This window comes from Gossypium raimondii, chromosome 4, assembly GCF_025698545.1.
Source record: "Gossypium raimondii isolate GPD5lz chromosome 4, ASM2569854v1, whole genome shotgun sequence".
NCBI classification, from domain to species: domain Eukaryota; kingdom Viridiplantae; phylum Streptophyta; class Magnoliopsida; order Malvales; family Malvaceae; genus Gossypium; species Gossypium raimondii.
Window position 1 is genome coordinate 2,209,703 of NC_068568.1, and position 14,073 is coordinate 2,223,775.

The 14,073-nt window shown below is 32.9% G+C and overlaps 1 protein-coding gene and 2 pseudogenes across 2 annotated transcripts; 2 read left to right on the forward strand and 1 right to left on the reverse strand.

Moving 5' to 3' along the window:
• Positions 1-1,227: 1,227 nt before the first annotated feature.
• LOC105778905 (protein NRT1/ PTR FAMILY 8.3-like) lies at positions 1,228-6,555 on the forward strand (annotated as a pseudogene).
• LOC105778917 (short-chain dehydrogenase reductase ATA1-like) lies at positions 5,498-6,298 on the reverse strand (annotated as a pseudogene).
• Positions 6,556-8,143: 1,588 nt separating the features above from the next.
• On the forward strand, positions 8,144-13,770 carry LOC105778904 (protein NRT1/ PTR FAMILY 8.3). Of its 2 annotated transcripts, XM_012602653.2 has the most exons (7): positions 8,144-8,206; positions 8,303-8,376; positions 10,422-10,501; positions 10,671-10,776; positions 10,882-11,099; positions 11,901-12,457; positions 12,788-13,770. In XM_012602653.2, the coding sequence occupies exons 3-7, from the start codon at positions 10,451-10,453 to the stop codon at positions 13,608-13,610; spliced, it is 1,755 nt and encodes a 584-aa protein (XP_012458107.1). In that variant the 5' UTR covers positions 8,144-8,206; positions 8,303-8,376; positions 10,422-10,450; the 3' UTR covers positions 13,611-13,770. The 2 variants fall into 2 exon arrangements, with proteins under 2 accessions (XP_012458107.1, XP_052485056.1); XM_052629096.1 differs by having other exon boundaries at positions 8,203-8,376.
• The last annotated feature ends 303 nt before the right edge of the window (positions 13,771-14,073 follow it).

Here is a 14,073-nt window from a genome sequence, read left to right on the forward strand (position 1 = left end):
TGTATAAATATTAGGAGTTATATTTGTTATTATACAATTTCAAATCGCTACCTCATTATTCAATCAAACAATTAACAGAACTAATCGGAAATGAACTAAAATAGACAAATCTAATTAATTGGGTGACCAATTTTGAACTTTTTAATAGTTCAGTGATACAAAAAAAAAAGTTCACCATAATTGAGTGACTTCTTGTGTAATTTACCCAAAAATTAATTTGATCTCTTACACAAGCAACTAGACCTAATCATGAATCAGGTCACTCGCCTACACAAAAAGTGGGAAGGTTTAGGCAAAAATATAAGCTCGAAAAATGAGTTTGGACAAAAATAAGGTCAATTTGTTAAATGGAATGAGCCTCAAGTAAGATTTTGGCTCAGGTAAGATTTTGGCTCAGGTCAGATTGACCCAACCCGAATCAATTGTTTTGTTGTCATTTTACTGTTGTTCTTATTATTTGAATATTGTATAACTCTTGTTTTATTATTAATTTTGTTATTCTTTTAAAAGTATTTATTTGCTAAGTTACAATTATCTTAGAGTTATTTAAGTATAAATAATTTTTAATGTATTTTTAATTTATTAGAAAATATTTTATTTTAATATTTTAAGTATATTTGATGCATTATATTTTTTAAAATTTTCTTTATAGAACAAAATAATTTTAAAAAACTAATATAAACGGTTAGAGCTCGAATTTATGAGATTCAATTTCAGATCAAATTAAGCCGGACATGAACTTAAAAAACGAATCTAAAAATTCACATCAATCCGACCCAAAACAGGTGTACCGGCAACTATATTCACAATTCAAACACCCAATCTCATCTCCTTCGGGCAGCCCGACTTTATTCATAAAATTATTTATACTTAAATAATTCTTAAGATAATTACAACTTAACAAGTAAATACTTTTAAAATATTAATAAAATTAACAATAAAATAAGAGTTATAAAATATTCAAATAATAACAATAAAATAATAATAATAATACAATAAAAATAACAACAATAACAGTAGTAAAAAAATTTAGATAAATTCAGGCTAGACCAAACACAGACTAAAAAAATCTTACCCTAAACTTAGCCTATTTAGAAAACGAATTTTATTTATTTTTAAATTTATATTTTTACTTAAATTTTCTTAATTTTTTAAATACGCTTTCAAACTTGAAGAAATAGCACGACTTAGGAATTAGGATGAGGTCTATATGCTGCTAGAGAGGGAAACGTGCTAGGATTCTCCCTAACATTCCAGTGCTTTAGCTTGTCTTAATATCTAATAAGCTAAAAGATTCCAAAAGTACTTTCTTCAAAGATTCCAAAAGTGCTTTAGCTTTCCTATATATTTTCTTGTGTTCAAAGATTCCAATTTCCTAATAGATTTATTACAATAAGACAAAGATAATGGTTGTTTTATGCAGTAATTCATCTTTTCTTTTTACCCAAAAAAAAAAAATCCAATTTCCGAAGGACGCTTGGCCTAACAAATAAATAAATAATACCCAGCGTTTTCATCGCCAATTATAATATTTCTTTGCCCTATAATTTGGGGATTTTGAATCCGTAGTCTTTGATTGGTTCAATTGCAATACAATCATGGGATCTGTCGATGAAGAGAGATCGCTGTTGGAAGCTGAACTTGATCGGGTAACTTTCCCCCTTTGATCTTTTATTTTTGGTGGTCACAAGATTTTGATCATTTGTTCAAAGACACCTTTTAACACTGAAAAAAATTTCTGGGTTTGTTGTTTTTTCTTGTTAAAATTCTTTATCTTGGAGGTTATGTTATTTAACGTTTCAATATTTTGTATTTCTAGGCTGAAAACAGTGGGCTTTACACTGGGGATGGCTCTGTTGACTTTAATGGGAATCCTGTTTTGAAGCAAAATACTGGAAATTGGAAAGCATGCCTTTTCATTTTGGGTGAATTATTATAAATTTATCTATTTTCTCTTCATTTAAATGAGTTTTACTTTTATTCGAGTAAAGCTTATCTTATTTCTGCAATTTTCTTATATGGACTTATAGGTAATGAATGTTGTGAGAGATTGGCTTATTATGGGATAGCAACTAATCTTGTAAGTTACTTGACCAAGAAACTACATGAAGGAAATGCAACAGCTGCAAGGAATGTGACTACTTGGCAAGGAACTTGTTACGTTACACCTCTCATTGGAGCTGTTTTAGCAGATGCATATTGGGGAAGATATTGGACAATTGCTGCTTTCTCCACTATTTACTTCATTGTAATATAATTTACTCTAACTACTTTTTTTTTTTTTTTTTGCTTTAGATATTATTGTTTTATGCTTTAATTAGTTTTTTTAAGTACTTATCATGAAGTTGATCTTGCATTCAACTGCAGTAGAGTCTTTGGCTGTTGTTTGTTTTCATTATGCCATTAACCCTGATTTTGATAAAAATAATATTGAGGCCCCTATACTAGGTGTCAAATTGCATTTTTTCCCCTCTACTAAAAAATGTGTAATTGTCCTAGTAGATTAGATAAAAAATCAAAGTGGTTATTTCTGTTAAAAATTTCATTCATTTCTATTGTTAAAACCTAGCATGGCTAACAGAATAACCAAATAGTGAGACATGCCATGCCACGTGTACCTCATGTTAACAAATAGGGTTTAGGAACTATTTGTCTCTCTTTAAGTAGAGGGGGCAAAATGCAATCTAGCTCCTAGCACAAGGGCTTTCATGGTACTTTTAACCCCTGATTTTCTTTGCATAGTCCTTCACATGCGATTTAAATTCATGCATGGTTCTCCTCTTTTGTTGCTAGTAGTTTTAGGGAGTATCTTTTGTGTTTAAATCATAGAGGAAACACTTAGACTCCTTTTCGAAGATTTAAAGAAGGTTTCATAGAGTAATAACATATTTGGCTATGTGAGGTGTGAGGACATCAATTTGTCGTCATTCTAATCATATTATTGACTAATGAATTCTAGTACTTATATTAAGGTAAAGCGAGCAACTTAATTATACAGTTTGATTTCGCTTTTTGATGCATTGAGTAACACATTTAGTATTTGATATAGGGAATGTGTACATTAACACTCTCGGCATCAATTCCTGCACTGAAACCTGCTGAATGTGTGGGTTCTATTTGTCCCTCAGCTACTCCAGCTCAGTATGTTGTATTTTTCTTTGGGCTTTATCTGATTGCACTAGGGACGGGTGGAATCAAACCGTGTGTTTCATCTTTTGGGGCCGATCAGTTTGATGATACTGATCCCAAAGAAAGGGTGAAGAAAGGGTCCTTTTTCAATTGGTTCTATTTTTCCATCAACATTGGCGCTTTGATCTCAAGCAGTCTTTTAGTGTGGATTCAAGACAATGCTGGATGGGGTCTCGGATTTGGCATTTCAGCATTATTTATGGGCCTTGCAATCGGAAGTTTTTTCTCAGGTACATCTCTTTATAGATTTCAAAGACCTGGAGGAAGCCCTATTACAAGAATGTGCCAGGTTATGGTTGCAGCATTTCATAAACGGAACCTCAAGGTTCCTGAAGATAGTAGTCTCCTATATGAAACTGGTGACAACCACTCTGCCATAGAAGGAAGTCGGAAACTGGAGCACAGTGAAGAGTTGAAGTAAGTTTTCTTAATTAATTCTCTTAAGTTTTGAATGATCGATCTCTGTGTCTCATTTGTGTGAAAGCCTATGAAATTGAGAATTATTTATCACTTTAGGCAAAATTGATGTGGTACAAGGAATTGGGTAAAAGTACCATAGAGGTCCTTGTACTAGGAGCCAGGTCCTTTTCCATCTGTTTTACTAAAATTGATCATTGTATGTCAACATGATGTACACGTGGCACATCACGTGTAACTATCTAGTTATTTTATTAGACACACTAGTGTTTACCCATGCATATTTATGTATAGAAAGATGGTTAAATTGAGAGCATCTTGTTGTAGGTGCCTAGATAACGCTGCCATAGTCATTGATGCCAAAACTAAAAGTGGGGACTTCTCAAACCCCTGGAGGCTTTGCACTGTAACACAAGTGGAGGAATTGAAAATCTTGATCCGCATGTTTCCCATATGGGCTACTGGAATTGTGTTCTCTGCTGTATATGCCCAAATGTCAACTATGTTTGTGGAACAAGGGATGATGATGGACACAAAAATCGGTTCTTTCACTATTCCTCCTGCTTCTCTCTCGTCTTTGATATTATCAGTGTTATTTTTTGGGTTCCCATCTATGATAAGATAATTGTTCCAATTGCAAGAAAGTTCACACGTAAAGAGCGTGGCTTCTCAGAGTTGCAACGTATGGGAATTGGTCTCTTTATTTCAGTCCTATGCATGTCAGCCGCAGCTTTGGTGGAGATCAAGAGATTGCAGCTCGCAAAAGAGCTAGATTTGGTTGATAAACAAGTCGCCGTACCCATTAATATTCTTTGGCAAATACCTCAATATTTCTTGTTCGGTGCTGCAGAGGTTTGCACATTTATAGGACAGCTTGAGTTCTTCTATGATCAATCCCCTGATGCCATGCGGAGTTTATGTAGTGCGCTTTCACTTCTAACTATATCTTTGGGCAACTACTTGAGTTCTTTTATTTTGACCCTTGTAATTTACTTCACAACAAAGGGTGGCGAGATTGGTTGGATACCGGACAACCTTAATGAGGGTCATCTCGACTATTTCTTCTGGCTCTTGGCCGGTCTCGGCTTCTTAAACATGTTGATATATACCCAATGTGCTGCCAAGTACAAGCAAAAGAAGGCTTCTTGAAGTTCCTTCTTAAGCTAAGATGTTATTAAAGATAAAAAATACATGCATTTCAATACTAGGACAGCCTTCCACTTTGAGAAACAATTGTCGTCTTGTATCTTATTGGATTATATTCGGTTTCTAGTGGTAAAAGTATTATGGAGGCCTACTAGTTAGATTGCATTTTGCTCCCGGAAAACGGAAAAATTAGTCTCTGTACGTTAGATCAAAAAACAAATAGGTCTTTTTTGTTAAAAATTTCATCCATTTCTACTATTAAAAATTGGTATGCCTTGTAGAATAACACAACAGTTACACATGGCTGCCATGTGCTGATATACAGAGATTAGTTAAACTGTAGAAATTAATGAATTTTTTAACAGAATCATCAATTTGTGCTTTAATTTATTTTACGAAGGTTAATTTGTCTATTTTTTTTAGTAAAGGGAGTAAAATGCAAAACTCTTAATGCAAGAGCATCTATGGTACTTTTATTGTTTTTAGCTGATGCTCACATATTGTACATGTATACAACATGGTTTTCAATTATATGCCATCCTTCCATGTTGGACTAAGCTGTTTGCATCCTGTTGGATGAAACCCTTTAAAGTAATAATCTTTGCTTTCTGTATTGATTCTCAATATTTGATAATATTTTCGATTTAGTACAACTATTTTGGTTTGATTTGAAGATGTTTTCAGCAATAAAAGCTCCAAAATCCATATCAGGTAAGTTTGTCCTTGGTTTATTTTGTTTCTTGTCCTAATTCTTTACTACTTGCAGATGAAACTCTGAACTAATAGCAGAAGTATATCCGCCATCAATAACGAGATCATGCGCTGTTATGAATCCGTTGTCATCTGAGGCGAGGAACACTGCAGTTTGGGCCACATCTTCAACAGTTGCAGCTTTCCCACGTAATAAAATCCCTTCTTCACCGACTAGTGTCTTCACTTGTTCGGGAATTGTTTCATTCCCCTGAAAATTCTATAACCACTAACGAGCATATCTGTAGGGACAGCAAGAGGAGAAATGCAGTTCACATGAATCCCATGCACGCCTAACTTGCATGCTGCTGTTCACATTAGTCTGATGATACCAGGTTTCGACAAAGAGTAAGGGTGAGACGCTAGCCCTCCAATGATACCTGTGGAACTCGACTTACATATGATGGAACCTTTTGTACTGCATCTCAACATGGCTCGTGCAGCATGCTTGATTGCATGTACTTTACCGAGTAGATTGATTAAGATCAGATGTTTCACTTGCTCCATGTCAAGGCTGGTTATGCTTCTTGCAATGCCTCCAATGCCAGCATTGCTAAACAGTATGTCTAGTTTGCCTTTCCATGTGATGGCAAGTTGGATAGCTGATTCGGCATTACTTTCCTTGGGTACATCACAATGAATGTAGCAAGCTCCTATGGAGTCGGCAAGCATAGTCCCTGGTTCGTCCAATATATCAGCAATAACAACATAAGCCCCATTTTCAACAAAAAGTTTTAGCTGTGGCAGCTCCAATCCCTCTTGCACCACCGGTTACAACTGTGATTTTGCCAATCATCCAAAATATATATATACATTTTGGGTTTACATATATAAGATATGAATTGAAGTAGCCATTGGGACCAACCTCATTGCAGATGAACCCTGTAGATCAACATGCTTATCAATACCTTGCTCCATTGCATACCCCAAAAAAGCTAACATGGTGTGTGTATGTATATAGGAACAACTCAAAGTGGCTTTTGAAAGGCTTTTTCTTGTTTTTGCTTACTTTTTTATATAAAAAGAGTTGGGCACTTTTTACATTCTTAACAACTACATCCAAGCTAGAAGCTTAGTAGTGTTTTGTTGACAGATTTGTCCTATAAAATCATGTGAAAATATACATTTTATTTTGTGGTTGTTATCTACATTTTAACAACCAATATACCTTCTCATTTCTTCATAATGTAAAATTTTGATAGAAATTCTGTGCTTTTGAAAATGGCTTGCTTTGTTTTTCTGGTGTATGGTTTGTTTAAAGAGGTTTTTGAGCTCAAATTTTTCGGACTATTTTATATCAACTCGAATCGAATTGAATCAGATTCAGTAACTCAAAAGTTCTTAAAAAAAAAGAGAACAGTAACTCGAAATGTATGTACATAAGGAAGTGCCAAATATGGAGAAATCCGAGGTAGGTATGCATAAAAAGCCTAAATATCAACAAGTTCTCGGGTATATATATTTATCGTGTTTACTTGCTTATTAAACACGGCAAAAACAAGGAATCAACAATGTATATGCAACATAAATCTGTGGTTTGCTAAGGCACCAACCCAAATCAACTAATCTTACATGAGACAGTTTTTCTTGGTCAAATTTAAAAAAGAAAAAAAAGAACATGAAGTTTCAAGGAGTTACTACTGCCCAGAATTTCCCAGAAAACTCCCGACTGCAGCATGGACATTTCCGGCAGTAGCTCTTAATGCTCTGATATTCTCTTGTGTATCGTAGAAACCCATTTCTTGGAGTTGTGATAATTGTGTAGCGTAAAGTTCTTCCAGGGGAACTGGAAAATCGATGAAGATGACATTACTAGATTGAGACAATATATAAATATTAGGAGTTATATTTGTTATTATACAATTTCAAATTGCTACCTCATTTTTCAATCAAACATTTAATGGAACTAAATGGAAAAGAACTAAAATAGACAAATCTAATTAGTTGGGTGACCAATTTTAAATTTTTAATAGTTGAGTGATAAAAAAGAAAGTTCACCATAATTGAGTGACTTCTTGTGTAATTTACCCAAAAATTAATTTGATCTCTTGCCAACGCAACTAGACCTAATCATGGGTCAAGTCACTCGCTTGCGTGAAAAGGAGGAGGGTTTGGACAAAAATATAGGCTCGAAAAATAAATTTAAACAAAAATAAGGTCAATTTGTTAAATGGGATGGGCCTCAAGTAGGATTTTTTGGCTTGGGCCAGCTTGACCCAACCCGAATCAATTATTTTGTTGTCATTTCACTGTTGTTCCTATTATTTGAATATTGTAAAGTTCTTATTTTATTATTAATTTTGTTATTATTTTAAAGTCATTTACTTGCTAAGTTGTAATTATTTTAGAGTTATTTAAATATATATAATTTTTAATGTATTTTCAATTTATTGAAAAACATTTCATTTTAATGTTTTAAGTCTAATACATTGTATTTTTAAAATTTTCTTTATAGAACAAATTAATCTAAAAAATTTAATATAGACGATTACAGCTCGAACTTAACCTTTTTAATCAAAGTTAAATTTAGACAAAATTTTAAATTTAATTTCAGGCCAAATTAAGCCGGACATGAACTTAAAAAATAAATCTAAAAATTTACATTAATCCGACCCAAATCCGACCCCATAGCCCATTATCAGATCTACCGGCAACTATATTCACAATTCAAACACCCAATCTCATCTCCTTCGCGCAGCCCGAGGTGACTTCAACGCCCATCTCTAAATTTCTGTTTACGCTTTCTCAGTTTCAAAAAAAATTCAAATCAGTTTCGAATTTCTCTGTTTATGCTTTACAGCTTTGAGCTTCAAAAATCTAAGCAATAGAAGGAGCTTAAGCGGGATTTCAAGCAAGTTGAAAGGAGAGATCAAGGTACTGTTCCAAACTTCTTTAATTAACTAATTGAGGTTTATGTGAAAGAAAATTCTTGTGGTTGGATGCTTTGATTTGTTCACACATATACGCTTGAATTGATTTTATGTTCATTCTCTAAAAGCAAAGATTTGTACAACTAATTTAACCAGTTCTAAGAAATATTCTGAAAGATCAAATGGAAAGAGAGCAAGGAAATGTATTTAAAATGCTTTGACTTCCTTGTTTTCATGATTGTAAAAGCATTTTATCTTTTCTATTTAAAAATGGTCTAAGTAATTTATATACAATTAGTCTTTCTGTTAACAACTTATTCATTTTATTTTTAAAATTGGTTTCTATATGTTAACATGAGCTACACGCAGCATACCAAATTTAATTATTTGTTTATTCCGTCAGTCACATTAGTTTTAACAATATAAATATATAAAAATTTTAATAGAAAAGAACCAATTTACTCTTTTTTATTTTGATATTTTCATACATTTTAATTTTATTATGCAAACTTTATTACTTCCATTAGTTGTATTTATTAACAATGGTGTTGATTGATTTCATATCACAAATTAGCTCGGCACCAATTTAAGATTAATGTATTAATTTAATATTTTTATCCGATGTATTTATGTATTTAAATTTTAATTAACTTACAATTTAATCTTTTTTAATATCATACGTATTTCATGTGTTGAGGATGGATGTATTATATTATTTGTATATATTATATAATTTATAACACATAAAAATTAAATCTATTGTAATATATAATAATACTATAATGCAAACATTAAAAAATTTAAGATGTTTATATATAAAATTTTAATACATAAAATATTATTATTAAATATTAAATTGAAATAATATAAATAAATATTTTAAAAAATTGTAAATATGTACAAGCCTAAAATAGGTTTGGATTAACCATTTACAATAGGTTTAAGTAAAATTTTAGGTCCATATTTCTAGTTAAACCGAATTTAAGTAAATATAAAATATATTAATATCATGCTTAAGCCCAACCCAAACTCGACCCGACCTTTAAAGACCTATATGTGAATTAAAAATCCTTATCACTAGACCTGATAATGGGTTGGGCCAATACAAAATTCTGGACCAGTTTTCTAGGGTCGGTCTGGCTTAACTCGAAAAATGGGCCTATAATTCTACTCGAGCTTGACCCATATAAAAAATACTAAACTTGAGTCCGACCCATCCCATATTAACATTTTTAATATTATATTTTATATAAAAACAATTTTAAAAAATATTTTATATAAAATATAATATATCAAATATACTAAAATTATTCAAATAAATATTTCGCAACAAATTGAAAATATAATAAAAATTATACTTAAATAACTCTAAGATAATTACAACTTAACAAGTAAATACTTCTAAAATAATAGCAAAATTAACAATAAAATAAGAGTTATATAATATTCAAATAATAATAACAAAATATTAGCAGTATAATAAAAAATAACAACAAAACAATAATGAAAAAATTAGGTAAATTCGGGCTAGACCGACTAAAAAAATTTTAACCTAAACTCGACCTATTTAAAAAAAGATGTTTTTTTTTTTGTCTAAACTTATTTTTAGATTTATATTTTAAACCTAAACCTTATTATTTTTTGAATAGGCTTTCAAACTTAAAAAAATAGCCCGACTTAGGATGAGGTCTATTTGCTGCCTTATATAGATAGGGAAACGTGCTAGGATTCCCCCCAACATTCCAGTGCTTTAGCTTCTCTTAATATCTAATAAGCTAAAGGATTCTAAAAGTACTTCTTTTTCTATATATTTTCTTTTGTTCAAAGATTCCAATTTCCTAATAGATTTATTACACGAAATGGTTGTTTTATGCAGTAATTCATCTTTCCTTTTTACCCAAAAAAAAAAAATAGCAATTTCCAAAGGACGCTTGACATTAAGTATCTAACGATTTTATAAGGCTCACAAATAAATAAATAATACCCAGCGTTTTCATCACCAATTATAATATTTCTTTGCCCTACAATTTGGGGATTTTGAATCTGTAGTCTTTGACTGGTTCAATTGCAATACAATCATGGGATCTGTCGATGAAGAGAGGTCGCTGTTGGAAGCTGAACTTGATCGGGTAATTTTCCCCCTTTGATCTTTTATTTTTGGTGGTCATAAGATTTTGATAATTTGTTCAAAGACACCTTTTAACACTGAAAAAAATTCTGGGTTTGTTGTTTTTTCTTGTTAAAATTCTTTAACTTGGAGGTTATGTTATTTGATGTTTCAATATTTTGTATTTCTAGGCTGAAAACAGTGGGCTTTACACTGGGGATGGCTCTGTTGACTTTAATGGGAATCCTGTTTTGAAGCAAAATACTGGAAATTGGAAAGCATGCCCTTTCATTTTGGGTGAATTATTATAAATTTATCTATTTTCTCTTCATTTAAATGAGTTTTGCTTTTATTCGAGTAAAGCTTATCTTATTTCTGCAATTTTCTTATATGGAATTATAGGTAATGAATGTTGTGAGAGATTGGCTTATTATGGGATAGCAACTAATCTTGTAAGTTACTTGACCAAGAAACTACATGAAGGAAATGCATCAGCTGCAAGGAATGTGACTACTTGGCAAGGAACTTGTTACGTTACACCTCTCATTGGAGCTGTTTTAGCAGATGCATATTGGGGAAGATATTGGACAATTGCTGCTTTCTCCACTATTTACTTCATTGTAATATAATTTACTCTTAACTACTATTTTTATTTTTTGCTTTAGATGTTATTGTTTTATGCTTTAATTAGTTTTTTTAAGTACTTATCATGAAGTTGATCTTGCATTCAACTGCAGTAGAGTCTTTGGCTGTTGTTTGTTTTCATTATGCCATTAACCCTGATTTTGATAAAAATAATATTGAGGTCCCTATACTAGGTGTCAAATTACATTTTTCCCCCTCTACTAAAAAATGGATAATTTAGTCCTTGTACATTAGATAAAAAATCAAAGTGGTTATTTCTGTTCAAAATTTCATTCATTTCTATGTTAAACACTAGCATGGCTGACAGAATAACTAAATAGTGAGACATGCCGTGCCACTTGTACCTCATGTTAACAAATAGGGTTTAGGAATTATTTGTCCCTTTTTTAAGTAGAGGGGGCAAAATGCAATCCAGCTCCTAGCACAAGGGCTTTCATGGTACTTTTAATCCCTGATTTTCTTTACATGGTCCTTCACATGCGATTTAAATTCATGCATGGTTCTCCTCTTTTGTTGTTAGTAGTTTTAGTGAGTATCTTTTGTGTTTAAATCATAGAGGAAACACTTTGACTCCTTTTCGAAGATTTAAAGAAGGTTTCATAGAGTAATAACATATTTGGCTATGTGAGGTGTGAGGACATCAATTTGTCATCATTTTAATCATATTATTGACTAATGAATTCTAGTACTTATATTAAGGTAAAGCGAGCAACTTAATTATACAGTTTGATTTCGCTTTTTGATGCATTGAGTAACACATTTAGTATTTGATATAGGGAATGTGTACATTAACACTCTCGGCATCAATTCCTGCACTGAAACCTGCTGAATGTGTGGGTTCTATTTGTCCCTCAGCTACTCCAGCTCAGTATGTTGTATTTTTCTTTGGGCTTTATCTGATTGCATTAGGGACGGGTGGAATCAAACCGTGTGTTTCATCTTTTGGGGCCGATCAGTTTGATGATACTGATCCCAAAGAAAGGGTGAAGAAAGGGTCCTTTTTCAATTGGTTCTATTTTTCCATCAACATTGGCGCTTTGATCTCAAGCAGTCTTTTAGTGTGGATTCAAGACAATGCTGGATGGGGTCTCGGATTTGGCATTCCAGCATTATTTATGGGCCTTGCAATCGGAAGTTTTTTCTCAGGTACATCTCTTTATAGATTTCAACGACCTGGAGGAAGCCCTATTACAAGAATGTGCCAGGTTATGGTTGCAGCATTTCATAAACGGAACCTCAAGGTTCCTGAAGATAGTAGTCTCCTATATGAAACTGGTGACAACCACTCTGCCATAGAAGGAAGTCGGAAACTGGAGCACAGTGAAGAGTTGAAGTAAGTTTTCTTAATTAATTCTCTTAAGTTTTGAATGATCGATCTCTGTGTCTCATTTGTGTGAAAGCCTATGAAATTGAGAATTCTTTATCACTTTAGGCAAAATTAATGTAGTACAAGGAATTGGGTATAAGTACCATAGAGGTCCTTGTACTAGGAGCCAGCTCCTTCTTTTCCATCCGTTTTACTAAAATTGATCCTTGAACGTCAACATGATGTACACGTGACACATCACGTGTAATTATCTAGTTATTTTATTAGACACACTAGTGTTTACCCATGCATATTTATGTATAGAAAGATGGTTAAATTGGGAGCATCTTGTTGTAGGTGCCTAGATAACGCTGCCATAGTCACTGATGCCGAAACCAAAAGTGGGGACTTCTCAAACCCTTGGAGGCTTTGCACTGTAACACAAGTGGAGGAATTGAAAATCTTGATCCGCATGTTTCCCATATGGGCTACTGGAATTGTGTTCTCTGCCGTATATGCCCAAATGTCAACTATGTTTGTGGAACAAGGGATGATGATGGACACAAAAATCGGTTCTTTCACTATTCCTCCTGCTTCTCTCTCGTCTTTTGATGTTATCAGTGTTATTTTTTGGGTTCCCATCTATGATAAGATCATTGTTCCAATTGCAAGAAAGTTCACACGTAAAGAGCGTGGCTTCTCAGAGTTGCAACGTATGGGAATTGGTCTCTTTATTTCAGTCCTATGCATGTCAGCCGCAGCTTTGGTGGAGATCAAGAGATTGCAGCTCGCAAAAGAGCTAGATTTGGTTGATAAACAAGTTGCCGTACCCATTAATATTCTTTGGCAAATACCTCAATATTTCTTGCTGGGTGCTGCAGAGGTTTGCACATTTATCGGACAGCTTGAGTTCTTCTATGATCAATCCCCTGATGCCATGCGGAGTTTATGTAGTGCGCTTTCACTTCTAACTACATCTTTGGGCAACTACTTGAGTTCTTTTATTTTGACCCTTGTAATTTACTTCACAACAAAGGGTGGCGAGATTGGTTGGATACCGGACAACCTTAACGAGGGTCATCTCGACTATTTCTTCTGGCTCTTGGCTGGTCTCAGCTTCTTAAACATGTTGATATATACCCTATGTGCTGCCAAGTACAAGCAAAAGAAGGCTTCTTGAAGTTCCTTCTTAAGCTAAGATGTTATTAAAGATAAAAAAATGCATGCATTTCAATACTAGGACATCCTTCCACTTTGAGAAACAATTGTCTTGTATCTTATTGGATTATATTCAGTTTCTAGTGGTAAAAGTATTATGGAGGCCCTTGTATTAGGAGTTAGATTGCATTTTGCTCCCGGAAAATGTGAAAATTAGTCTCTGTATGTTAGATCAAAGAGCAAATAGGACTTTTTTTTGTTAAAAATTTCATCCATTTTTACTATTAAAAATTGGTATGCCTTGTAGAATAACACAACACTGCACATGGCTGCCATGTGCTGATATATAGAGATTAGTTTTTAACTGTAGAAATTAATGAAATTTTTAACAGAATCATCAATTTACGTTTTAATTTAACGTACGAGGGTTAATTTGTCTATTTTTTTAGTAAAGGGAGTGAAATGTAATCTAACTCTTAATACAA

Excerpts from the sequence above, each read along its gene's own strand:
- LOC105778904 (XM_012602653.2), top strand. The coding sequence starts at position 10,451 with ATGGGATCTGTCGATGAAGAGAGGTCGCTGTTGGAAGCTGAACTTGAT. Across the intron at positions 10,502-10,670 it reads TGGAAGCTGAACTTGATCGG|GCTGAAAACAGTGGGCTTTA; the intron begins GTAATTTTCCCC and ends TTGTATTTCTAG. Across the intron at positions 10,777-10,881 it reads AGCATGCCCTTTCATTTTGG|GTAATGAATGTTGTGAGAGA; the intron begins GTGAATTATTAT and ends ATGGAATTATAG.